Here is a 25,701-nt window from a genome sequence, read left to right on the forward strand (position 1 = left end):
GCAGCTAGGGCAGCTAAGGCAGCTAAGACAGCTAGGGCAGCTAAGACAGCTCGGGCAGCTACGGCAGCTAAGACAGCTAGGGCAGCTAGGGCAGCTAGCTAGCAGGGTATGTGTTGATCAATAGAGGCAGAGCAGCAGCAGTGATTTCTGCCGTCTTGTGTCTGTCCCAACAGCAGCAAGCTAGGCTAGTCAGCTATTATTGGATATCTTTCTTACCTCATAGTTCGTTTCCCATTCTTAAAACGTTAATAAGCTAAGTAAACAATATGTTACTGATAGCGCGAACTACAGTAGATTCCCCAGCAGCGGCCAATTTAGAGGAATAATTCCCAATAATTCCAGTCTTTCACCGAGGCTACGCAAGCTGGAAAATGGGGTACCACCGCGAGACGACGAGTTTCATCTGTCACAACGACGTTGGGCCAATCAACTAACAGCAAAATATGATCGACGTATCACTGGGCGAATCAGAATGTGAACAAAAAATGCTGGAATTCTTGGAAGCGTCCTATTGGCTAAATGTAAGCATCTAAACTTGGATTGACAGGCGTTTCTGTAAACATGATAAAAGGATTGCGGAAGTGACCAATGGGCAGAGAGAACCGATCTCGCGGTTTTTGGAGAGGACGTAGCCGTTTCCCAACCGGGCTCGCGACATCTGTGTTCTATGAGCTCCATTAAGCATCATTAACATTTCCGGTTTCGCTTTTCGCCGTTTTCGCGGATTCAAAATAAAAGCGCGAATAAAAACATTAGTGGAAAGTTGATGGGATCATAATATTTTCTCTTATTTTTGCTGAAATAAGCACAAATTACCCAACAGCAGAGAGTTTTATATAAGAGATTATATTTGTATAACCTGGTCTGTACAAAAAAAGATTTCAATTAATCTCTGGTACCACTCAGTCAACACTTCTAGAATATGGATCAGATGATTTTGAGTCTAAAGAGAGTGGTAGTCAAAATCATGTTTAGCCTTGGAATATTATTTGTGTGCAGTCTATTATGTGCTCTTGAGTGGACACAAGAGAGGTGTTATGATCCTCTGTGGCTCAGTTGGTAGAGCATGGCGCTAACAACGCTTAGGTTGTGGGTTTGATTCCCGCTGGGACCATATATACTGAAATATATGCACTCACTGCAATGTGTAAGTCGCTTTGGATAAAAGCGTCAGCTAAATGGCATATATATTATAGGTGTGGAGCAGCGTGAGGAAGATCCCGGCTACAAGCAGGCTAACGACCCTGGAGTGGCTGGAGATCTGGACAAGGCCAACGAGTTGAACCAGTTCTAAAACAGGTTTGACTCTTGGGCTCATTGTCTCCCTCTCCCCAGCTCCACCAACGACTCTCCTTCCCCCAGCTCCTCCAGCCCTGCTCAGCTACCGGACCGATCAAAGTCTGCGCAGACCAGCTGTGTGGAGTACTCCAGTACCTCTTTAACATGAGCCTCAGTCTGGAAAAGGTCCCATCAATGTGGAAAACATCTTGCCTGGTACCGGTACCAAAGAAAAGGAACCCCAGTGTTCTGAATGTCTATAGACCGGTAGCCTTGACATCACACATCATGAAGACCATGGAAAGACTGGTGCTAGCACACATGAGGCCCCTGGTGAAGACATCCTTGGACCCCTGCAGTTTGCCTACCAGGCAGACACTGGTGTGGATGATGCCATCATCTACCTGCTACACAGAGCTCACTCCCATTTAAATAAGACTGGCAGCACTGTGAGGGTCATGTTCTTTGACTTCTCCAGTGCATTTAACACCATACAGCCCTCACTACTTGCGGATAAACTGCTGAGGATGCAGGTGGACTCCCCCATTGTTTCCTGAATTACGAACTACCTGACCAACAGGCCACAGTTTGTACGGCTGCAGGGATGTGTGTCGGACTGGGTGGTGAGCAGCACCACGAGGGGACAGTTCTGGCTCCCTTCCTCTTCACCCTCTATACCTCGGACTTCAGGCACAACACAGATACTTGCCATCTGCAGAAGTTCTCAGACGATTCTGCTATTGTGGGATGTGTCAGTGGAGGCCAGGAAACTGAGTACAGAGGACTGGTGGACAGTTTTGTTGAGTGGAGTGAGCAGAACCACCTGCTACTCAACATCAGCAAGACAAAGGAGATGGTGGTAGACTTTAGGAAGATGAGGGTCCCCCTGTCTCGTGTTTCCATCCAGGGAGAGGAGGTGGAGGTGGTCCAGAGCTACAAGTACCTGGGGGTGCACCTGGACAATAAACTGGATTGGACTGGCAACACAGATGTCCTGTACAAGAGGGGCCAAGGCCGGCTTTATTTCCTGAGGAGGCTCAGGTCCTTTGGCGTGTGCAGGACTCTGCTGAATATGTTCTACCAGTCAGTGGTGGCCAGCGCAGTGCTGTGCATGGTGGTATGCTGGGAGGGCAGCATCATGGAAGGTGACACCAAGAGGCTGAACAAGCTTATTAGGAAAGCTGGTTCTGTCCTTGGTGTCACCCTGGACACTGTGGAGGACGTGGCCAATAGGAGGATTGAGCAAAAGATGGCACCTCCTACGGCTGCCACGGTGTGTTGGTGCGCACTTCTTTGTTTGTTTTTAGTCTTTAATTCCGTTAATTGTGATTCCACTCGGATTATTTTCATGAGGGACGAGATATTTAACATCAGGAACTCAACACCATCTGATCTATGTCCCAACTTTTTCGCCTCATCTGTGGATTGACTGGACATTCTGGTCAAAGGTGCTCTGGCCCTCGGCCAAGCAGTGAGACGGAGAGGCAAGCGCGCCGGAGCTCTGGTGCACTTCAGGGAGAGAGGATTACGCTCGCCTCTACCGGGAATACTCTCTCAAACTGGGAATACTCTCTCAAACTGGGAATACTCTCTCAAACCGGGAATACTCTCTCAAATGTCTGCTTTTCTCTCTCTTCTGTTTTGTGTTTCACGGAATCGTGGCTGATTGAATCTACACTGGCCCGGCTTCCAGTTGTTACATGCGGATCACGACCCGATACTTGCAAAACGAAAGGTGGAGGGATCTGTTTCTATATGAATCAACGCTGGTGCAACAACGTGAAAGTGATTTTGCAAACTTGTTCTCCTGACCTGGAATAATTTTTCCATCACCTGCAGACCGTTTTACTCTCCACATGAATTCACTTCTTTTATATTGGCTGGAGTTTACATCCCTCCGCAAGCTGATGTGAAAGTGGCTCAACGTCCACTTGCCAATCAAATATTAGGAGTGGAGAGAAGGAGAGAGAACACGTATTCCCCAGTTATTGTCCTTGGGGACTTTAACAAGGGCAACTTAACTCACAAACTCCCTAAATATAAACAGTTAATCAAATGCCCGACCAGGGAGGAGAAGATTTTGGATTGTTACAGCACCATCAGCAGAGCTTATCACGCAGTTCCTCGCATGGCTCTATCTGGACTATCTGACCACGCTCTTATTCATCTAATCCCGGCATACAGGCAGAAACTAAAACTTTCTAAACCTGCTGTGCGGAATTGGAGCAGCAGAGAAGCAGTGGAGCAGCTGCGTGACTGCCTAGACACCACAGACTGGGACATGTTTAAGACTGCTTCCAACAGCCTGGACGAATACACACTGTGAGTCTGTGACACCATCCATCAGCTTCTGTGAGGACAGATGCATTCCAACACGCACCAGGGTGAGTTACAACAATGACAAGCCCTGGTTCACAGCAAGACTCAAACAGCTTCGTTTGGAGAAGGAGAGGGCTTTCAGGAGTGGACACAAGGAAAGGTTCAGACTAGCTAAGTACATGTTTGGCAAGGAGATTAAGGAGGCCAGATGACAGTACTCAAAGAAGCTGGAACAACAATTTGCAGCCAATGACTCCTCGTCTGTCTGGAAAGGCCTTCAAGAGATCACTGACTGCAAAACCAAATCGCTCCACTCTATGGATGACGTCAGACTTGCAAACAACCTGAATGAGTTTTACTGTAGATTCGACAGACAATGGAACAGTCCTGACTCTGACCCACACAACCAACCCCCCTCCACAGCTATCACACCTCTTCTTCCCAGCCTGGACAGAGACACTACCCCCCTCTACACAATGGACCCAGACAGCTCTCCATTCAGGAGACAGACGTCAACAAACTGTTAAAGAGACAGAACCCCCGCAAGGCAGCTGGACCAGACGCTGTCTCCCCCTCCACACTGAAGCACTGTGCAGACCAGTAGATGACGCAGTCAACATGGGACTCCACTTCATCCTCCAGCACCTAGACTCCCCCGGCACCTACGCCAGGATCTTGTTTGTGGACTTCAGCTCTGTATTCAACACCATCGCCCCAGCTCTCCTCCAGGACAAGCTATCCCAGCTGAGCATGCCTGAGCCCACCTGCAGGTGGATCACTGACTTCCAGACAGACAGGAAGCAGCACGTGCGGCTGGGCAAGCTTGTCTTGGAGCCCCGGACCATCAGCACGGGAGCCCCACAAGGCTGTGTGCTCTCTCCTCCCTACTTTTCTCCCTCTACACCAACAGCTGCATCTCTAGCCACCCTTCTGTCAAACTCCTGAAGTTCGCGGATGACACAACCCTCATTGGATTAATCTCCAATGGGGATGAGGCCGCCTACAGAGAGGAAGTTGACAGCCTGCCTTCCTGGTGCAGCCAGAACAACTTGGAGCTGAACACCCTAAAAACTGTAGAGATGGTAGTAGACTTCAGGAGAAGCCCAGCCCCAACCACCCCCCTCATCACAGTTAACACTGTGGAGTCCTTCAGATTCCTGGGGACAATAATTTCAAAGGACCTCAGGTGGGCGGAGAACATCACCTCCACCATCAAGAAGGCCCAGCAGAGGATGTTCTTCCTGCGGCAGCTGAAGAAATTCAACATGCCACAGAAAGTGATGGTCGAGTTCTACACAGCCATCATTGAGTCCATCCTCAGCTCATCGATCACCATCTGGTTTGCTGCCTCCACTGTCAAGGACAAAGGCAGACTGCAGCGGACCATTTGGTCAGCTGAGAAGGTCATTGGCTGCAACCTGCCATCTCTCCTGGACCTGTTCTCTCCCATAGACTTCCATCCGGCAAAAGGTTCCGGTCAATCAAGACCAAAACCTTGCGCCACCTGAACAGTTTCTTCCCCATGGCAGTGGGGCTCACAAACAAGCTCCCTGCCTCTCATTGACTCCCCCCCGCCCCCACAAAAATCATGTTCAGCCTTGGAAAATGTTTTGTGTCCAGCCATTATGTGTGCACTATGCTGTGCAGCAGTCTTTCATCAGGACAATTTGGATATTAGAAGAATTACAAACCCTTAAAAACACAAATAATACATTGAGCGGATTACATGTTTATTCCCATATATAGTTACATATAATTCGTAGTTCCTTTATCCATATTTAGTATTTCTAAATGCTTCAACACGTTTAACGTCGCGCTTTTATTTGGAGGAAATCGTCTTTGACATTGGCCGGAAGTAGGTGGGCTGAGTTCCACTATTGGCGAGTTTACATCTGTTCTCTCCCGGGCTAACTCGTTTAGAACTGTTCTCTCCCGGGCTAACTCGTTTAGAACTGTTCTCTCCCGGGCTAACTCGTTTAGAACTGTTCTCTCCCGGGCTAACTCGTTTAGAACTGCTTGTTTATACCGGTGCAGTAAGCGTGTTGACCGACAGCCCGCCGTCGTTATGAAAGGACTGTTCTGCAGACTGGGTGAAGACGGAGCACAGCCCACGTTTGTGATCCAGGAAACGGTGAGTATGGAGAGGTTCTCATCTCCGGCTCGCTTACCGAGTAGTACCGTCTTTCTTAGCTAATAGTGTACCGGGGCTTCCACCGGTTACTGTCCCAACGTGACCATGACGAGGTTACTGTCCTAACGTGAACGTGACTAGGTTACTGTCCTAACGTGACCAGGTTACTGTCCTAACGTGACCATGACTAGGTTACTGTCCTAACGTGAACGTGACCAGGTTACTGTCCTAACGTGAACGTGACTAGGTTACTGTCCTAACGTGACCAGGTTACTGTCCTAACGTGACCATGACTAGGTTACTGTCCTAACGTGACCAGGTTACTGTCCTAACGTGAACGTGACCAGGTTACTGTCCTAACGTGAACGTGACCAGGTTACTGTCCTAACATGACCAGGTTACTGTCCTAACGTGAACGTGACCAGGTTACTGTCCTAACATGACCAGGTTACTGTCCTAACGTGAACGTGACCAGGTTACTGTCCTAACGTGATCAGGTTACTGTCCTAACGTGATCATGACTAGGTTACCGTCATAACGTGACCATGACTAGGTTACTGTCCTAACGTGACTAGGTTACCGTCATAACATGACCAGGTTACTGTCCTAACGTGACCATGACTAGGTTACTGTCCTAACATGACTAGGTTACTGTCCTAACGTGACCATGACTAGGTTACTGTCCTAACGTGACAAGGTTACCATCCTAACATGACCAGGTTACTGTCCTAACGTGACCATGACTAGGTTACTGTCCTAACGTGACAAGGTTACCATCCTAACATGACTAGGTTACTGTCCTAACGTGACTAGGTTACTGTCCTAACGTGAACGTGACAAGGTTACCATCCTAACATGACTAGGTTACTGTCCTAACATGACCAGGTTACTGTCCTAACGTGACCATGACTAGGTTACTGTCCTAACATGACTAGGTTACTGTCCTAACGTGACCATGACTAGGTTACTGTCCTAACGTGACAAGGTTACCATCCTAACATGACCAGGTTACTGTCCTAACGTGACTAGGTTACCATCCTAACATGACTAGGTTACTGTCCTAACATGACTAGGTTACTGTCCTAACGTGACAAGGTTACCATCCTAACATGACTAGGTTACTGTCCTAACGTGACAAGGTTACCATCCTAACATGACTAGGTTACTGTCCTAACATGACTAGGTTACTGTCCTAACATGACTAGGTTACTGTCCTAACGTGAACGTGACAAGGTTACCATCCTAACATGACTAGGTTACTGTCCTAACATGACTAGGTTACTGTCCTAACGTGACTAGGTTACTGTCCTAACATGACTAGGTTACTGTCCTAATGTGAATGTGACTAGGTTACTGTCCTAACGTGACTAGGTTACTGTCCTAACGTGAACGTGACTAGGTTACTGTCCTAACGTGACTAGGTTACTGTCCTAACGTGACCAGGTTACTGTCCTAACGTGAACGTGACTAGGTTACTGTCCTAACGTGACTAGGTTACTGTCCTAACGTGACTAGGTTACTGTCCTAACATGACTAGGTTACTGTCCTAACGTGACCATGACTAGGTTACTGTCCTAACATGACTAGGTTACTGTCCTAACGTGACCATGACTAGGTTACTGTCCTAACGTGAACGTGACTAGGTTACTGTCCTAACATGACTAGGTTACTGTCCTAACGTGACTAGGTTACTGTCCTAACGTGACTAGGTTACTGTCCTAACATGACTAGGTTACTGTCCTAACGTGAACGTGACTAGGTTACTGTCCTAACGTGACTAGGTTACTGTCCTAACGTGAACGTGACTAGGTTACCGTCATAACATGACCAGGTTACTGTCCTAACATGACTAGGTTACTGTCCTAACGTGACTAGGTTACTGTCCTAACATGACTAGGTTACTGTCCTAACGTGACTAGGTTACTGTCCTAACATGACTAGGTTACTGTCCTAACGTGAACGTGACTAGGTTACTGTCCTAACATGACCAGGTTACTGTCCTAACGTGACTAGGTTACTGTCCTAACGTGAACGTGACTAGGTTACCGTCATAACATGACCAGGTTACTGTCCTAACATGACTAGGTTACTGTCCTAACGTGACTAGGTTACTGTCCTAACATGACTAGGTTACTGTCCTAACGTGACAAGGTTACCATCCTAACATGACTAGGTTACTGTCCTAACGTGACCATGACTAGGTTACTGTCCTAACGTGACTAGGTTACTGTCCTAACATGAACGTGACTAGGTTACTGTCCTAACGTGACTAGGTTACTGTCCTAACATGACTAGGTTACTGTCCTAACGTGACTAGGTTACTGTCCTAACGTGAGCCGTCACATTCCTTCCTCCCTGTGAAGAACGTCCCTAGCACACTTACCAGCCACCAGGTCAAAGTTCAGGTGAAGGCATGCGCACTGAGTCCCCTGGATGGAAAGGTAAGTCTGTGATCCCAGTGTTAAAGAGAGTTAACCTGTGTTAATGTCATACCTGTGTTAATGTCATACCTGTGTTAATGTCATACCTGTGTTAATGTCATACATGTGTTAATATCATACCTGTGTTAATGTCATACCTGTGTTAATGTCATACATGTGTTAATATCATACCTGTGTTAATGTCATACATGTGTTAATGTCATACCTGTGTTAATGTCATACATGTGTTAATGTCAAACCTGTGTTAATGTCATACATGTGTTAATATCATACCTGTGTTAATGTCATACCTGTGTTAATGTCATACATGTGTTAATATCATACCTGTGTTAATGTCATACATGTGTTAATGTCATACCTGTGTTAATGTCATACATGTGTTAATGTCATACCTGTGTTAATGTCATACCTGTGTTAATGTCATACATGTGTTAATGTCATACCTGTGTTAATGTCATACCTGTGTTAATGTCATACCTGTGTTAATGTCATACATGTGTTAATGTCATACATGTGTTAATATCATACCTGTGTTAATGTCATACCTGTGTTAATATCATACCTGTGTTAATGTCATACATGTGTTAATATCATACAGGTGTTAATGTCATACATGTGTTAATATCATACCTGTGTTAATGTCATACATGTGTTAATGTCATACCTGTGTTAATATCATACCTGTGTTAATGTCATACATGTGTTAATGTCATACCTGTGTTAATATCATACCTGTGTTAATGTCATACTTGTGTTAATATCATACCTGTCTTAATGTCATACATGTGTTAATGTCATACATGTGTTAATATCATACATGTGTTAATGTCATACATGTGTTAATGTCATACCTGTGTTAATATCATACATGTGTTAATGTCATACCTGTGTTAATGTCATACATGTGTTAATATCATACCTGTGTTAATGTCATACCTGTGTTAAGCTCCTGAAGGACCTCAGGCTACAGAGAGATCTGGTGCCGGTCGGCAGGGAGGTGGTGGGGGTCGTGCTGCAGGGTGAGATCACATTCTACCCTGTATCCATGACTACCCTGTATCCATGACTACTCTGTATTCATGACTAATCTGTATCCATGACTACCCTGTATCCATGACTACCCTGTATCCATGACTATCCTGTATGATGAGAACTAACTTACTGCTCTTTTCCAGTTGGCTCTAAAGTCACCTTCTTCCAGTCTGATGATGAAGTTGTGGGTAAGAGTCTGTCTGTCTGTCTCTCTACCTGTCTGTCTGCCTGTCTGTTTGCCTGCCTGCCTGCCTGTCTCTCTATGTGTCTCTCTACGTGTTTGTCTGTCTGTCTCTCTACCTGTTTCAGAGACAAGATAACAAAAATCAGGTTGCACTGAAAACTGCTATTGTGAAAAATCTCCTAAAGAAAAGTGACCTGGATCCTTCAGTGCTAAACAATTTCAGGCCAATTTCAAACGTTTCTTTTTTAAGTAAAATTCTTGAGAAATTTGTATTTAAACAGCTAAATCATTACCTAAAATTCAGCTGTATATTTGAGAAGTTTCAATCTGGCTTTCATCCTCAACACAGCAGTTAAAGTTGTAAATGACCTGAGAATGAACATGGATGACAAGAAACTCTCAATATTAGTACTTTCAGACTTAAGCGCTGCTTTTAATACAGTCGATCATGACATCCTTATTAACAGACTACAGAAATGCGTTGCCTCTCTGTTTCAGTTTCAGATTGGTTTAGGACTTAACTGTCCGGCAGAAACTACACTGCTCAAAAAAATTAAGGGAACACTTAATCGTCACAGTGTCACACCAAGTCAGTTAAACTTCAGGGATATCAATCTGCCCATTTAGGAAGCACAAGTGATTGTGAATCAATTTCACCTGCTTTGGTGCAAATGAAAGTGACAACAGGTGCACTGGAGAGGCAAAGACAAGACAACCCCCAAAAAGGTAATGGTTTTGCATGTGGTGGCCACAGACAATTGCTCTCTCCTTATCCTTCCTGACTGAATCTTCTCTAGTTTTGTGTTCTGCTAGTGTCCTTGTCACTACTGGTAGCATGAGGCGGCACCTGCAGCCCACTCAGGTTGCACAGGTAGTCCAGCTCCTCCAGGACGGCACATCCATAAGTGCGGTCGCAAGAAGGTTTGCTGTGTCTCCCAGCACAGTCTCAAGAGCATGGAGGAGATACCAGGAGACCGGCCGTTACACGAGGAGAGCTGGACAGGGTTGTAGTAGGGCATCAACACAACAGCAGGACCGGTATCTGCTCCTTTGTGCGAGTTGGAACAGGAGGAGCACTGCCAGAGCCCTACAAAATGACCTCCAGCAAGCTACTGGTGTGCATGTGTCTGACCAAACTGTCAGAAACAGACTCCATGAGGGTGGCGCCGTGGGAACAAACATAAGACAGAGGTTTTAATTATCGGAGCAAAGGTCCAGAGAGATACTGTGCACTAATTTAAAATCCCTGCCAAACCCCTAGTAAAAAATCTTGGCGCGCTTCTAGATCCTGATTTGAATTTTGAATCTCACATAAGTAATTTCACTAAAACTGCCTTTTATCACCTAAGAAATATTGCTAAAGTGCAACAGTTTCTCTCCCAGGCAGATACTGAGAGACTTATACATGCTCTTATCACAAGCAGGCTTGATTACTGCAATTACTGCAAGAAAGCTATACACTCACTGGCCACTTTATTAGGTACACCTTGCTAGTACCGGGTAGTACCCTTTTGCCTTCAGAACTGCCTTGATTCTTTGTGGCATAGATTCAACAAGGTGCTGGAAACATTCCTCAGAGATGTTGGTCCATATTGACATGATAGCATCACGCAGTTGCTGCAGATTTGTCACTTCACATCCATGATGCGAATCTCCTGTTCCACCACATCCCAAAGGTGCTCTATTGGATTGAGATCTGTTGACTGTGGAGGCCATTGGAGGACAGTGAACTCATTGTCATGTTCAAGAAACCAGTTTGAGATGATGTGAGCTTTGTGACATGGCGCGTTATCCTGCTGGAAGTAGCCATCAGAAGATGGGTACACTGTGGTCATAAAGGGATGGACATGGTCAGCAACAATACTCAGGTAGGCTGTGGCGTTTAAACGATGCTCAATTGGTACTAAGGGGCCCAAAGTGTGCCAAGAAAATATCCCCCACACCATTAGATATTTGCATTAACGAGCAGTTGAACAGGTGTACCTAATAAAGTGGCCGGTGAGTGTAAATAAGCTACAGATCATTCAGACTGCAGCAGCACGTGTACTAACCAAGACCAGAAGGAGAGCACACATCTCACCTGTCCCAAAGTCCCTTCATTGGTTGCCTGTCAGTTTTAGGATAGATTATAACATCCTTTTATTGGTGTTCAAATCACTCAATGGACTAGTGCCTGAATACTTGTCAGACATGTTTGAATATATACTCCCTCTAAATCACTCAGGTCCTCTGGCTCTGGCCTTTTAGTTGTTCCCTGGGTGAGGACAAAGAACTACGGGGAGGCGGCATTTAGTGTCCTGGCCTCTGGAACAGCCTGCCAGAGGAACAGCCTGCCAGAGGAACAGCCTGCCAGAGGAGCTGAGGGCCTCATAATCTAGAAACACCGTTAAAAGAAATCTGAAGACACCTTTTTAGCTTAGCTTTCTCTTAATCCATTTTATTATGTCTCGTATTTCCTATACTGTCATTAACGTTTATTTTCACTGTATTGTTGTATTGTCATTGTATTGTTAAGCACCTTGTATTGCAATTTTGCACGCAATTTTGTCTGTCTCGCTACCTGTCTGTCTGTATCTCTACCTGTCTGTCTGTCTGTTTGCCTGTCTGTCTTTCTAAGCTCTAGTTTCTCTCTAGGCATCCTGCCCCTGGACACTGAGATGTCTGTCTGTTTGCCTGTCTGTCTTTCTAAGCTCTAGTTTCTCTCTAGGCATCCTGCCCCTGGACACTGAGATGTCTGTCTGTTTGCCTGTCTGTCTTTCTAAGCTCTAGTTTCTCTCTAGGCATCCTGCCCCTGGACACTGAGATGTCTGTCTGTTTGCCTGTCTGTCTTTCTAAGCTCTAGTTTCTCTCTAGGCATCCTGCCCCTGGACACTGAGATGTCTGTCTGTTTGCCTGTCTGTCTTTCTAAGCTCTAGTTTCTCTCTAGGCATCCTGCCCCTGGACACTGAGATGTCTGTCTGTTTGCCTGTCTGTCTTTCTAAGCTCTAGTTTCTCTCTAGGCATCCTGCCCCTGGACACTGAGATGTCTGTCTGTTTGCCTGTCTGTCTTTCTAAGCTCTAGTTTCTCTCTAGGCATCCTGCCCCTGGACACTGAGATGTCTGTCTGTTTGCCTGTCTGTCTTTCTAAGCTCTAGTTTCTCTCTAGGCATCCTGCCCCTGGACACTGAGATGTCTGTCTGTTTGCCTGTCTGTCTTTCTAAGCTCTAGTTTCTCTCTAGGCATCCTGCCCCTGGACACTGAGATGTCTGTCTGTTTGCCTGTCTGTCTTTCTAAGCTCTAGTTTCTCTCTAGGCATCCTGCCCCTGGACACTGAGATGTCTGTCTGTTTGCCTGTCTGTCTTTCTAAGCTCTAGTTTCTCTCTAGGCATCCTGCCCCTGGACACTGAGATGTCTGTCTGTTTGCCTGTCTGTCTTTCTAAGCTCTAGTTTCTCTCTAGGCATCCTGCCCCTGGACACTGAGATGTCTGTCTGTTTGCCTGTCTGTCTTTCTAAGCTCTAGTTTCTCTCTAGGCATCCTGCCCCTGGACACTGAGATGTCTGTCTGTTTGCCTGTCTGTCTTTCTAAGCTCTAGTTTCTCTCTAGGCATCCTGCCCCTGGACACTGAGATGTCTGTCTGTTTGCCTGTCTGTCTTTCTAAGCTCTAGTTTCTCTCTAGGCATCCTGCCCCTGGACACTGAGATGTCTGTCTGTTTGCCTGTCTGTCTTTCTAAGCTCTAGTTTCTCTCTAGGCATCCTGCCCCTGGACACTGAGATGTCTGTCTGTTTGCCTGTCTGTCTTTCTAAGCTCTAGTTTCTCTCTAGGCATCCTGCCCCTGGACACTGAGATGTCTGTCTGTTTGCCTGTCTGTCTTTCTAAGCTCTAGTTTCTCTCTAGGCATCCTGCCCCTGGACACTGAGATGTCTGTCTGTTTGCCTGTCTGTCTTTCTAAGCTCTAGTTTCTCTCTAGGCATCCTGCCCCTGGACACTGAGATGTCTGTCTGTTTGCCTGTCTGTCTTTCTAAGCTCTAGTTTCTCTCTAGGCATCCTGCCCCTGGACACTGAGATGTCTGGTCTGTGTGATGTTGTCATCATTGATGAGCATCATATCGGTATGTTACACACACACACACCAGGGGAGGCTGGTGGAGGTTGAAATTGGAGGACAGGCTCATAATGCATGGAATGAAGAATGGTAAGAGGTGTTTGATACCATTACTCATTCCATGCATTACAATGACGCAGTCCTCCGATTTCTACCTCCACGAGCCTCCCCTGACAAACACACAAACCCACACACCCTGTGCAAATAAATAGCATCTATGATATTATAACCGTGCCTGTGCGTGTGTGTGTGTGTGTTTATGTCTCCAGTGCAGAAGCCAGAGAAGGTGGATTGGGTGAAGGCTGCAGGGGCGGTGCGTGACGGGGTGCGGGCTTACACGGCCCTCCACACGCTGGGTCACATGACCGCCGGACACACCCTGCTGGTGCTGGACGGAGCCAGCGTAAGTCACCTGTCAAACACATCACCCTGCGGTCACATAGCAACCATGTCACTCTGGGGTCCCATAGCAACCATGTCACGCTGGGGTCCCATAGCAACCATGTCACGCTGGGGTCCCATAGCAACCATGTCACGCTAGGGTCCCATAGCAACCATGTCACGCTGGGGTCCCATAGCAACCATTTTCATGCTGGGGTCCCATAGCAACCATGGCACACTTGGGTCCCATAGCAACCATGGCACACTTGGGTCCCATAGCAACCATGTCATGCTGGGGTCCCATAGTAACCATGTCACACTAGGGTCCTTTAGCAACCATGTCATGCTGGGGTCCCATAACAACCATATCACACTGGGGTCCCATAGCAATCATGTCACACTTGGGTCCCATAGCAACCATTTTCATGCTGGGGTCCCATAGCAACCATGTCACACTGGGGTCCTATAGCAATCATGTCACACTTGGGTCCCATAGCAACCATTTTCATGCTAGGGTCCCATAGCTACCATGTCACGCTGGGGTCCCATAGCAAACATGTCAAACTGGGTCCCATAGCAACCATGTCACTGCGGTTCCATAGCAACCATGTCACACTGGGGTCCCATAGCAACCATGCCCGCTGGGTCCCATAGCAGTCATGTCACACCGGGGTCCTATAGCAACCATGTTACGCTGGTGTCCGATAGCAACCATGTCACACTGGGTCCCATAGCAACCATTCCCGCTGGGGTTCCATAGCAACCATGTCACACTGGGGTTCCATAGCAACCATGGCACGCTGAACTCCGGTACAGGACCCTTCCCCCCAAAGCAGGGTTCTCCCTCAGTTGTCAGGATAGTTACCTCCCTAATTACTAAATAAATAGTTTATTAAAGATACCTGTGATTGTTGTGTTCTGACATGTGATTGGTCCTCCAGCCGCTGGGGGTTCTGTCCATCCAGCTGGCCCACTACCACGGGGTCAAGGTCCTGGCCTCGGCCTGCTCAGCTGACGACCACACACTCCTGGAGCAGCTACGGCCCAGCGTGGGTGAGAACAGGGCCGGGTGTGTGTCTGTCTGTCTGTCTGTCTCTGTCTGGGGGTCATCCTCTGTTTTCCTCTGACACTGCTCTTATCTCTCGCTTTACCTCTTCCTTCTCCTTCCTCTCTGACCACACCATCCAGGAGTCAGAGAGTCTCTTGTTGGTAAGTCTGTCTCTCACCTGCATGGTGCACAAACAGCTGTGTGTGTTCGCATATATATACAGTAACAGTCAAAAGTTTGGACACACCTTCTCATTCAATGGTTTTTCTTTATTTTTTTTTTATTATTTTCTACATTGTAGACATCAAAACTATGAAGGAACACATATGGAATGATGTAGTAAACAAAAAAGTGTTAAACAAACCAGAATGTTTTATATTTTACATTCTTCAAAGTAGCCACCTTTTGCTTTGATGACAGCTTTGCACACTCTTGGCATTCTCTCAATCAGCTTCATATATATATATATATATATATACTGAGCTTGTTTGTGTGTGTGTGTGTAGCCAGGGTGATAGGTGTGTGGGATGGGAAGGTGGACCTGGTGGAGTGGTGCCTCGAGGAGACGGGGGGTCTGGGGGTCGACATCGTCTTGGACTCTGGAGGTACGGTCTGACTAACATCTGCTTTTACACCACTGGAGCCTAAGACATGCCTAAAGAGTGTGTGTGTGTGTGTGTGTGTGTTCCAGTGAGGCTACACGAGGAGGAGCCAGAGTCTAGACGGCTCCTCCCCTACAAGCATGACATCATCACGCTGCTGGGGGTTGGAGGTCACTGGGTGACATCAGAGGACAGCTTGCAGGTAACTCATGTCAACTCAATACCACGTGCAGGTGATCGCTAGCGTTGGCTAATTATAACAAGTTTAACTTTTAAGTTTGCAACTCTCCAGAACTCCTCTGATGTGTGAAAACAAACCTCAGTGTTCAACGGCTTAGAAACCCGTAGTTCTGAACCCTGCCCTGCTCACGGTCATGTGACGTCGGAGAACTGGGTTGGGAGTTGGAGGATGAGGCTGAGGTTCAGACGTAGCCTCCCCTCTCTGAGGTTCAGACGTAGCCTCTCCTCTCTGAGGTAGGATTTCACACTCTAACCCCCCACCCCCCCCAGCTGGACCCCCCTGATAGCCGGAGTCTCTTCCTGAAGGCCGCCTCTCTCTCCTTCCTCAACGACGAGGTGTGGGGGGCGTCCAACGCTCGCCAAGGGAGGTACCTCCGTATCCTTCACACCTGGCACACACACACACGTGTTACTATCACGTTCTGAAGCAATGGGCTGTGTTACCATGTGAGGTGTGTTGCTATGTTACCACAGCGTTGTCAGCCTTACATGCCGCTTCTCAGACATCATGAAGGACATCATGGAGAAGCTGTCTACTGGGACTCTCAGGTGTGTGTGTGTGTGTGTGTGTGAGAACAGGGTGTGTGTGTGTGTGAGAACAGGGTGTGTGTGTGTGTGTGTGTGTGACTCTGCGTCTCTCCTCAGACCTCAGCTGGAGGAGCCTGTGCCGTTGTATGAGGCCATGGTTTCCATGGAGATGGTGCAGAAGAGGCAGGTCAGGAAGCGGTTGGTGATTCAGCTGTGAGGACTCCATCTCCCAGCATGCCCCTGGGGAAGGAAGGCCCGCCCACAGATGCCTTTCTCCTTCCTGTGTTGTTGTATATAGACACACTGCTCTCACTCTCTCTCACACACACACACTCTGGTCAAACACACAGACCCCTTGTCACACACACAAACTCCACCAGGACAGTTCTTCAACAACCATTAATCCAAATCATCCTTGAAAATAAATCCTCCTGAGAAACGTCTTTTGATCTGAACCGTTAAAAAGGTTATTAAAGCAATAATCCAAAGAGGCTGGGATTGATGGTCAGTATCGTCATGGGTACGGGGCAGAGTGTGAGTGTCTTATCTTTACCAAGTGACAATATTGATGATAAACCACCACCTGTTGGGAGCTCTGCCCGTGGCTGTTGCTATGGAGACAGGCGTCTGATCGCTGCCTCACATTGGCTGGCGGTGTACACCGTCCTGTTGGTACGGCAACCATTGTCTCTGCAGACTCAGCAGCACTTCTTGGGACCGACCCAGAATGCTGTGCTCCTCCTGGCGTAGACGCTCCACCAGCCCCAGCTGCTCCCTGAGGGCATGTGGCCCTGCCCCCACCTGGCCCACCCCCGCCGCCATCTGGACGATCTGTCAACACAGGTGGTGACGGAGCTTTACAGTCAGAATGTTGGGGTAATGTTGGGGTGATGTTGGGGTGATGTTGGGGTACCTTGCCCAGGGCTGTAGTGTTCTCTACCAGGAGCTGCTGACAGAGCCTGAGAGCTGTCTGGATGCTCCACTGCTCCCTGTCCTCACTCACTGCTGCCCCCAACAGGACACTCTTCCACTGCAGGCTGACACACAGACACAGGCACATGGGCACTTATGGACAAAAACAATAAATATTCTCTGATAATGTATTTAGGAGAGTAAAGCGTCTTACTACATCTGAGGCGTGAGGGCCAGCAGTCTGAGGGCCGTCATCAACCTCCAGGACGCCCCATCTGGACCAAAGGTCAGGTTCCTGTCAGAGAGGAGGTGAAAGCTCACGGTTAGGGTTAGTTAACGTTGGTTAGGGTTAGTTAGATTTGGTTACGGTTAGTTAACGTTGGTATCTAAGTAGCAAGAAAGCCACTGCGCAAGAAAACGTGACTGCGCCTGTTAGGGTTAGGTGGTTAGTGTTAGGGTTAGGTGGTTAGTGTTAGGGTTAGGTGGTTAGTGTTGGGGCTAGGGTTAGGTGGTTAGGGTTAGGTGGTTAGTGTTGGGGCTAGGGTTAGGTGGTTAGTGTTAGGGTTAGGTGGTTAGTGTTGGGGCTAGGGTTAGGTGGTTAGTGTTAGGGTTAGGTGGTTAGTGTTGGGGCTAGGGTTAGGTGGTTAGTGTTAGGGTTAGGTGGTTAGTGTTGGGGCTAGGGTTAGGTGGTTAGGGTTAGGTGGTTAGTGTTGGGGCTAGGGTTAGGTGGTTAGGGTTAGGTGGTTAGTGTTAGGGTTAGGTGGTTAGTGTTAGGTGGTTAGTGTTAGGTGGTTAGTGTTGGGGCTAGGGTTAGGTGGTTAGTGTTAGGGTTAGGTGGTTAGTGTTGGGGCTAGGGTTAGGTGGTTAGGGTTAGGTGGTTAGTGTTGGGGCTAGGGTTAGGTGGTTAGGGTTAGGTGGTTAGTGTTAGGGTTAGGTGATTAGTGTTGGGGTTAGGTGGTTAGTGTTGGGGCTAGGGTTAGGGTTAGGTGATTAGTGTTGGGGTTAGGTGGTTAGTGTTGGGGCTAGGGTTAGGGTTAGGTGATTAGTGTTAGGTGGCTAGGGTTAGGTGGTTAGTGTTGGGGCTAGGGTTAGGGTTAGGTGATTAGTGTTGGGGTTAGGTGATTAGTGTTAGGTGGCTAGGGTTAGGTGGTTAGTGTTGGGGCTAGGGTTAGGTGGTTAGTGTTGGGGCTAGGGTTAGGTGGTTAGTGTTGGGGCTAGGGTTAGGTGGTTAGTGTTGTGGTTAGGGTTAGGTGGTTAGTGTTAGTGTTAGGTGGTTAGGGCTAGTGTTAGGTGGTTAGTGGTTAGGGTTAGGTGGTTAGTGCTAGGTGGTTAGTGTTAGGTGGTTAGGGCTAGGGTTAGGTGGTTAGTGTTAGGTGGTTAGGGTTAGGTGGTTAGTGTTAGGTGGTTAGTGCTAGGGCTAACCCTAGGTGTCAGGTGTCTACTCACTGGAGGAAGTCGTTCTCTCTCAGGAAGCGCAGCTTCTGTTCCAGCTGGGCGCAGTCTCCACAGATACCCTGCAGGAGCGCACCTGCACCACATTAACACCAGGGGGGGGCAGTACCACATGACTAAAACACACCCGAGGAACCTCCAGAATGAACCAACTCTGAGAACGGTTTATGGTAATTTATGTTCTTAAACTTCAATAATGAGGTTAGGTAGGCTGGGACATTATACACAAAAAGGAGTAATGAAGAGATCTATGGGACTTTAACGATGTTCAGCCATGTTGATAAATAATAATAATAATAACTCATTTATATAGCACTTTTCACCGCAGAGCGGTCTCAAAGTGCTTCAACAGAAAAGTAAAAGCAAAAAATAAAAATAATTTAAAAAAAAAAAGTAAAAAAAAAAAAAAGCAGAGCAAAACTAAAATTTTTATTCAAATTAATAGGATTTAAAAACTGTGTATGTGTGTGTATGCACGCTGGACTGGCCATAAGATTTATTGAACAAATATGTTTTGAGTCTGGATTTAAAAACATTAATGGAATCAGCCTCCTTAATAAAAATGGGGAGGCCGTTCCATAAAAGAGGAGCTCTAGAATAAAAAGCCCTTTGAAAAGCCCCTCCAACTGTTGTTGTGTTCACAGGCGTCCCGCGACCGGAGGGCACGCGCGGAGTATATGGCCGAAGCATATCGGACAAATCCACCGGCGCCTGTCCACGTAGGGCTTTAAAAGTTAGAAGTAACATTTTAAAATCAATTCTGGCCTCAATGGGAAGCCAATGTAAAATAAACAAAACAGGGGTAATGTGCTCGGTGCGTTTCGTTTTTGTAAGGATTCTGGCTGCCGCCTTCTGAACGAGCTGGCGTCTCTTTTTGGGCAGCCTGAATAGACAGTTGCAGTCGTCCAACCTTGACGAGACAAATGCGTGAATCCATTTTTCAGCATCTTGTTGTTTAAATTTTTTTCGAACTTTTGCTATATTTTTAAGATGGAAAAATGATGTTTTCGTCACCTTGTTTATTTGGGACTTAAAACTTAAATCTGAGTCTAAGACAACACCAAGACTTGTGACTTCAGGTTTGATCCAAGAAGACAGTTCCCCAGGGAACTAGGCGGCGTGTTTCTACGCAAGTTATTAAAAATTACTTCCCTTTTGTCTTTTGGGCCAACTAATAAGACTTCTGTTTTGTTCTCATTAAGTTTTTAAAAGTTTTTGTTCATCCATTGTTCTACTGCAGACAGACAGGCAGTCAAGGAGCACAAGGCAACTGAGTCGTTCGGCTCCATTGCGATATATAATTGTGTGTCGTCAGCGTAACTGTGAAAATTGACGTTATGATCCCTAATTATGTCACCTAACGGTAACATGTATATTGAAAAAAGCAGAGGACCAAGACAGCTTCCCTGTGCAACCCCAAAAGCCATGTCGTATATCTCTGATGTATGAGCTCCAAGACTAACATAACATTTTCTTTCTGTGAAATACGTTCGGAACCAATTCAGAGCACAATCAGATAAACCGACCCAATTTTCCAGACGATTTAATAGTATATTCTGATCAAGAGTATCGAATGCAGCGCTCAAGTCCAACAAAACAAGAACTGAGACCCTTCCGGCGTCAGCACTGAGTCTAAGATCATTGATTATTTTGACAAGTGCCATCTCTGTACTGTGGCCAGACCTGAAGCCTGACTGGAATTTTTCCAGAATATCATTTTCATTTAGAAAGTGGTTTAATTGATTAAAGACTACTTTTTCGAGTATCTTAATAAAGGACGCAATGATGAGTATTAAAATGATCACCTGTGATGAAACGAAGGGCGCTATGGTAGACGGCACCCAGGACCAATCACATGACTGGATTATGACGTAAGGACGTAGGTCCTCTTACCTTCCTCCACATACACCACACTGTGAGGGTTGCCGGGGGCAACAAAGCCATACTCCAGCAGCAGGCGCTGGTTGTCATGGGGACCGTAGCAGATGAACGCCTGTTGGAACCTCCGACAGCGCTGGACGCTACGTATCTCATAGCAACCGTTGCTACGGCTGAAACCACCCTCAACCTGACGACACAGTAACGTTACAACACACGTGAGTGTGTGTGTGCTAGTTAAGAGTGTGTGTGTGTGTGTGTGTGTGTTAGTTAGAGTGTGTGTGTGTGTACCTGTACATTAGGGCAGTGGTTGAGCAGGTCCAGGTAGGGGGCTAGGGCGTAGACGTTGCGGTCTCTGTTCAGGTGACAGGAGTGTGTGTGTGTGTGTTCCATGTAGACGGTGCGTGTGTTGACGGTGCAGAAGGCCCAGCGCAGCGCCTCGTAGCTGAACACATCCTCCACCGTCTGGCTCAGCAGAGGCTGCAGAGACCTGGGGAATACACACACACACACAGTCACACAGACACACAACACACACCATAATAACAATCCAGTATGATTTAACATCCCCCAGCCTGACTCTGATCACCCTGATGGAGCCAGCCGGAGGAGGAGTTGTCTTATTGCGGCAGGCAGAAAAGATCACCTATAGTGCTTCTTAGTGCAACATGGTTGTAATAATCTGTTGCTAAAGAAGCTTCTCTGCTCTGCCACAGTGTCTTGTAGAGGATGGGAGAGATCGTCCATGATGGCCAGGAGTTTGGTCCTCATCCTCCTATTGGCCACCTCTGTCCAGGGTGACACCGAGGACAGAACCAGCTTTCCTAATAAGCTTGTTCAGCCTCTTGGTGTCACCTTCCTTGATGCTGCCCCCCCAGCATACCACCGTGTACAGCACTGCGCTGGCCACCACTGACTGGTAGAACATGTTCAGCAGAGTTCTGCACACGCCAAAGGACCTGAGCCTCCTTAGGAAACAAAGCTGGCCTTGGCACCTCTTGTACAGGACATCTGTGTTGCCAGTCCAGTCCAGTTTATTGTCCAGGTGCACCCCCAGGTACTTATAGCTCTGGACCACCTCCAAGTCCTCTCCCTGGATGGAAACAGGAGACAGGGGGGACCCTCGTCCTCCTAAAGTCCACCACCATCTCCTTTGTCTTGCTGATGTTGAGTAGCAGTTGGTTCTGCTCACACCACTCAACAAAACTGTCCACCAGTCCTCTGTACTCGGTCTCCTGGCCTCCACTGACACATCCCACAATAGCAGAATCGTCCGAGAACTTCTGCAGATGGCAAGTATCTGTGTTGTGCCTGAAGTCCGTGGTATAGAGGGTGAAGAGGAAGGGAGCCAGAACTGTCCCCTGGGGGGCGCCAGTGCTGCTCACCACCCAGTCCGACACACATCCCTGCAGCCGTACAAACTGTGGCCTGTTGGTCAGGTAGTTCTTAATCCAGGAAACAATGGAGGAGTCCACCTGCATCCTCAGCAGCTTATCCACAAGTAGTGAGGGCTGTATGGTGTTAAATGCACTGGAGAAGTCAAAGAACATGAGCCTCACAGTGCTGCCAGCCTTATTGAAATGGGAGTGAGTAGCAGGTAGATGATGGCATCATCATCATGGCATCATGGCATCAGAGGGGATAGGGGGTTGGTCCGGTAGCTGAGCAGGTCTGGAGGAGCTGGGGGGAGGAGAAGGAGAAGGAGGACGGACTGGAGAGTCGTTGGTGGAGCTGGGGGGAGGGGGACAATAAGCCCCCCCGAGTCAAACCTGTTGAAGAACTGGTTCAACTCGTTGGGCCTGTCCAGATCTCCAGCCACTCCAGGGTCGTTAGCCTGCTTGTAGCCGGTGATCTTCCTCACACTGCTCCACACCTCTCTTGTGTTGTTGTCCTGCAGGCTGTCCTTCCATCTTCCAGGTGTCCCTGCTCAACTTCAGCTTCTCCTTGAGCTTCCTCTGCACCCGCTTCAGTTCTTCCTTGTCACCAGACCTGAAGGCTCTCTTCTTGTCGTTGAGGAGGGCCTTTAGGCCACTTGTAATCCAAGGCTTGCTGTTGGGAAAACATGCCTAGTAGGTCTGGTGTTCTCCACACAGAAGTTAATGTAGTCCGAGATGCAATGTGAAAGACCATCAATGTCCTCCCCATGTGACTCACAGAGAACTTCCCAGTCCGTTGTCTCAAAGCAGTCCTGCAGAGCCTCCTCAGCCTCCTGTATCTCCTCACAGTCCTAGTGGTCACAGAGTGCTGCTGGACTAGAGGCTCATGGGCTTGAGGTGGACTAGGTTGTGGTCCGATCTGCCCGGCGGGGGAGTGCTGTAGAGATGTAGGCATCCTTCACATTAGCATATAACAGGTCCAGTGTTTTGTTCTCCCTAGTGGAGCACTTCACAAACTGGGAGAACGTTGCCAGTGTTTTTGTCAGGGTGACACGGTTAAAATCCCCGGAGATTGCAATGAAGGCCCTGAGGTGCTGGGCCTGTAGTCTCGCGATAACAGTGTGCATACTCACACACACACACCATCAACACACACACGCGCGCGCACGTGCACACACACACACACACACACACACACACAGACCTGAGGAACTCCTGGGAGGAGGAGTAGAGCTGCTGCACCGCCTCCCTCTGCTCCAGGCCACGCCCCCTCAGACCCTCCGGCAGCACGTTGATGACCTCATCAGGGAAGTAGGCGGGGCATGTGTAGGAGGTGGGCAGAGCCTGGATGTAGGGGTGCCACTCAGCCTGGTCGCCATGGTGACGCTCGGAGATTAGGAAGACACAGAGGCACAGCAGAGGAGAGACAGGGGGCTTCCATCTACACACACACACACACACACACACACACAGACAGACAGACACAAACAACACAAACACACACACACCATAAACACACACAGACAGACAGACAGACAGAGACAGACACAAACAACACAAACACACACACACCATAAACACACACAGACAGACAGACAGAGACAGACAGACAGACACACACACACACACATACACAGACAGACAGACAGACACAGAGTTCTAGATAAAGGTTTGACTTATAATGACTGTTGTATAGTTGATTCACATTGGATAAAAGCGTCTGCTAAATGTAAAATAGAGTTCTATAGTCATATTTTATAGAGATGGTAGTAGAGATAGTTTGAGTTGAGATAAAGGTGTAGTTAGTTATAGATAAAGGTATAGTTAGTTATAGATAAAGGTGTAGTTAGTTATAGATAAAGGTATAGTTAGTTATAGATAAAGGTGTAGTTAGTTATAGATAAAGGTATAGTTAGTTATAGATAAAGGTGTAGTTAGTTATAGATAAAGGTATAGTTAGTTATAGATAAAGGTGTAGTTAGTTTTAGGTTGGTAGTTAGTTATAGATAAAGGTGTAGTTAGTGTTATTTCACCTCTTGATGTACTGTCCCAGGTAGCTGCTGAGGACTGTGTCGGTGGTGAGGAGACATCTCTGAGGGATGGAGATCAACACTCCTCCAGCCTGACCACCACCACAACAACAACAACATGGTTATCACAGGATGGTTGGTTACAGCAATTGTGTTGCTATGGTTAGCACAGTGGCGTTGCTATGAGACAAGAATGTTGTCACCTCGATGGGCTGCAGCGTCATCAGTCCTCGTCCTGTATCTGCAGGAGAGAACAACATCACCTGGTCAGAGACATACCTGTCTGTCTTTCTACCAACCTGTCTACCTGTCTGTCTGCCTACCTGTCTGCCTACCTGTCTGTCTGTCTGTCTGTTTGCCTGTCTACCTGCCTGTCTGTCTGTCTGTCTGTCTGCCTGCCTGTCTGCCAGTAGGTGTGTTACCTGAGAAGTGTGCAGGAAGCAGCAGTCTGGAGCTGAAGCCTCTCTTCTGCAGCCATCTCCTCAGAGACACCAGCAGAGGCTCATGGGACAGCGTCACTGCAGGAAGACACCACCGAGGAAGAAGAAGAGCTGCCATCAAACCACTGCTGCCTGACCAGACACCCCCTAGTGGTAAGAGAGGGGACTACAGACGTGTTTCTACCTGACCAGACACCCCCTAGTGGTAAGAGAGGGGACTACAGACGTGTTTCTACCTGACCAGACACCCCCTAGTGGTATGAGAGGGGACTACAGACGTGTTTCTACCTGACTGGACCGTCGTTACGGAACTCTCCAGTTTCCTCCTCTTTCTCCTCGCTCTTCTCCCGCTCCTCATCTGGACCCGTCGCTCCTGGCAACGGTCATCGGCTGGCAGAAGTCTGACTTGGTAGAAGACAGAAAGCATGGATGTTAAGTAAGGGAGGGGCATCTTTACATGTTGACAATGTACATCCATCAACTGTCTGATTAGAAGGTTTGTACACAGTTTGGATGGTGTGGAATGGTGGTGGAATATATAGTTCTTAAAATATATATTGAATGTAAAGATGTGATGACTTACTTTGAATGTACAAGAAAAGTTTCTAATCAATCTTATCTTAAATTGATGTATGTTGTTTTGTCATTCAGAAGTATCCACAACAAAAACTGTACAGTCTGTCAACTGTAAAATGATGATTCATTATTTACTGAAGAATAGGTTTGTCATTATGTCTGTTGATTAAAATATGGTTTTATGTCTGAAAGTTTGTTACTGTTTTGTGTTCATAATAAAAAAAGGGTTAGGGTTGACCCGCGGTTTGACCACGTGGAAGCTCAAAATAATATAATATGTATAAGTATAATATATAGAAGTATAATATATAGAAGTATGGACACAGAAGGAGGACTGAGATGTCGGCGCGAGGAGCGCCTCTGAAACACTCACCACGTGGCCTGCTGCTTTTCCGGGTCTGCGCACTTCGTGCTGCTGCTACGGAAGCCCGCAGGTTCCGTCTGCTTGTCGTTTCCAGAGGGCGGAGGGCAGCCGGAGTCGGGAACCCGTCAGTAACGGGAACCCTTCAGAACATGAAGACACGTTGTTGTTCACCGACGGTTAGGGTTAGGGTCAGGGTCAGAGGGTGAGGGTCAGGGTTAGGGTTAGAGGGTTAGGGTTAGGGTTAGGGTTAGAGGGTGAGGGTTAGGGTTAGGGTCAGGGTTAGGGTTAGAGGGTGAGGGTTAGGGTTAGGGTCAGGGTTAGGGTTAGAGGGTTAGGGTTAGGGTCAGGGTTAGGGTTAGAGGGTGAGGGTTAGGGTTAGGGTCAGGGTTAGGGTTAGAGGGTTAGG

General features: G+C 47.5%; 3 protein-coding genes across 11 annotated transcripts in view; 1 reads left to right on the top strand and 2 right to left on the bottom strand.

Annotated features, from left to right (window-relative positions):
- Positions 1-353, bottom strand: part of LOC310819488 (intersectin-1-like) — a 12,884-nt gene extending 12,531 nt beyond the window's left edge. Inside the window, exon 1 of the mRNA XM_083690790.1 lies at positions 217-353. The gene's annotated coding sequence lies outside the window, so the exon portion shown is untranslated. The remainder of the gene's footprint in view (positions 1-216) is intronic.
- Positions 354-5,474: 5,121 nt separating this feature from the next.
- cryzl1 (crystallin, zeta (quinone reductase)-like 1) lies at positions 5,475-16,710 on the top strand. Of its 4 annotated transcripts, XM_083691170.1 has the most exons (12): positions 5,475-5,728; positions 8,092-8,169; positions 9,116-9,188; positions 9,345-9,389; positions 13,407-13,475; positions 13,738-13,871; positions 14,791-14,902; positions 15,404-15,502; positions 15,589-15,701; positions 16,010-16,115; positions 16,243-16,288; positions 16,385-16,710. In XM_083691170.1, the coding sequence occupies exons 1-12, from the start codon at positions 5,663-5,665 to the stop codon at positions 16,482-16,484; spliced, it is 1,041 nt and encodes a 346-aa protein (XP_083547296.1). In that variant the 5' UTR covers positions 5,475-5,662; the 3' UTR covers positions 16,485-16,710. The 4 variants fall into 4 exon arrangements, with proteins under 4 accessions (XP_083547296.1, XP_083547294.1, XP_083547295.1 ...); XM_083691168.1 differs by having other exon boundaries at positions 16,243-16,710; XM_083691169.1 differs by lacking the exon at positions 8,092-8,169 and having other exon boundaries at positions 16,243-16,710.
- A 55-nt stretch (positions 16,711-16,765) lies between these two features.
- Positions 16,766-25,320, bottom strand: setd4 (SET domain containing 4). Of its 6 annotated transcripts, none has more exons than XM_083691163.1 (11): positions 24,644-24,842; positions 24,338-24,433; positions 24,119-24,156; positions 23,919-24,007; positions 23,090-23,326; positions 20,801-20,999; positions 20,525-20,699; positions 18,626-18,707; positions 17,394-17,474; positions 17,181-17,304; positions 16,766-17,098 (listed from the first exon to the last, which is right to left on the bottom strand). In XM_083691163.1, the coding sequence occupies exons 1-11, from the start codon at positions 24,831-24,833 to the stop codon at positions 16,907-16,909; spliced, it is 1,503 nt and encodes a 500-aa protein (XP_083547289.1). In that variant the 5' UTR covers positions 24,834-24,842; the 3' UTR covers positions 16,766-16,906. The 6 variants fall into 6 exon arrangements, 5 of the variants coding, with proteins under 5 accessions (XP_083547289.1, XP_083547287.1, XP_083547288.1 ...); XM_083691161.1 differs by adding an exon at positions 25,305-25,320 and having other exon boundaries at positions 16,771-17,304; positions 24,644-24,760; XM_083691162.1 differs by adding an exon at positions 24,939-25,165 and having other exon boundaries at positions 16,771-17,304; positions 24,644-24,760.
- Between the last annotated feature and the right edge of the window lie 381 nt (positions 25,321-25,701).

This window comes from Argentina silus (assembly GCF_951799395.1).
Source record: "Argentina silus genome assembly, chromosome: 19".
NCBI classification, from domain to species: Eukaryota; Metazoa; Chordata; class Actinopteri; order Argentiniformes; family Argentinidae; genus Argentina; species Argentina silus.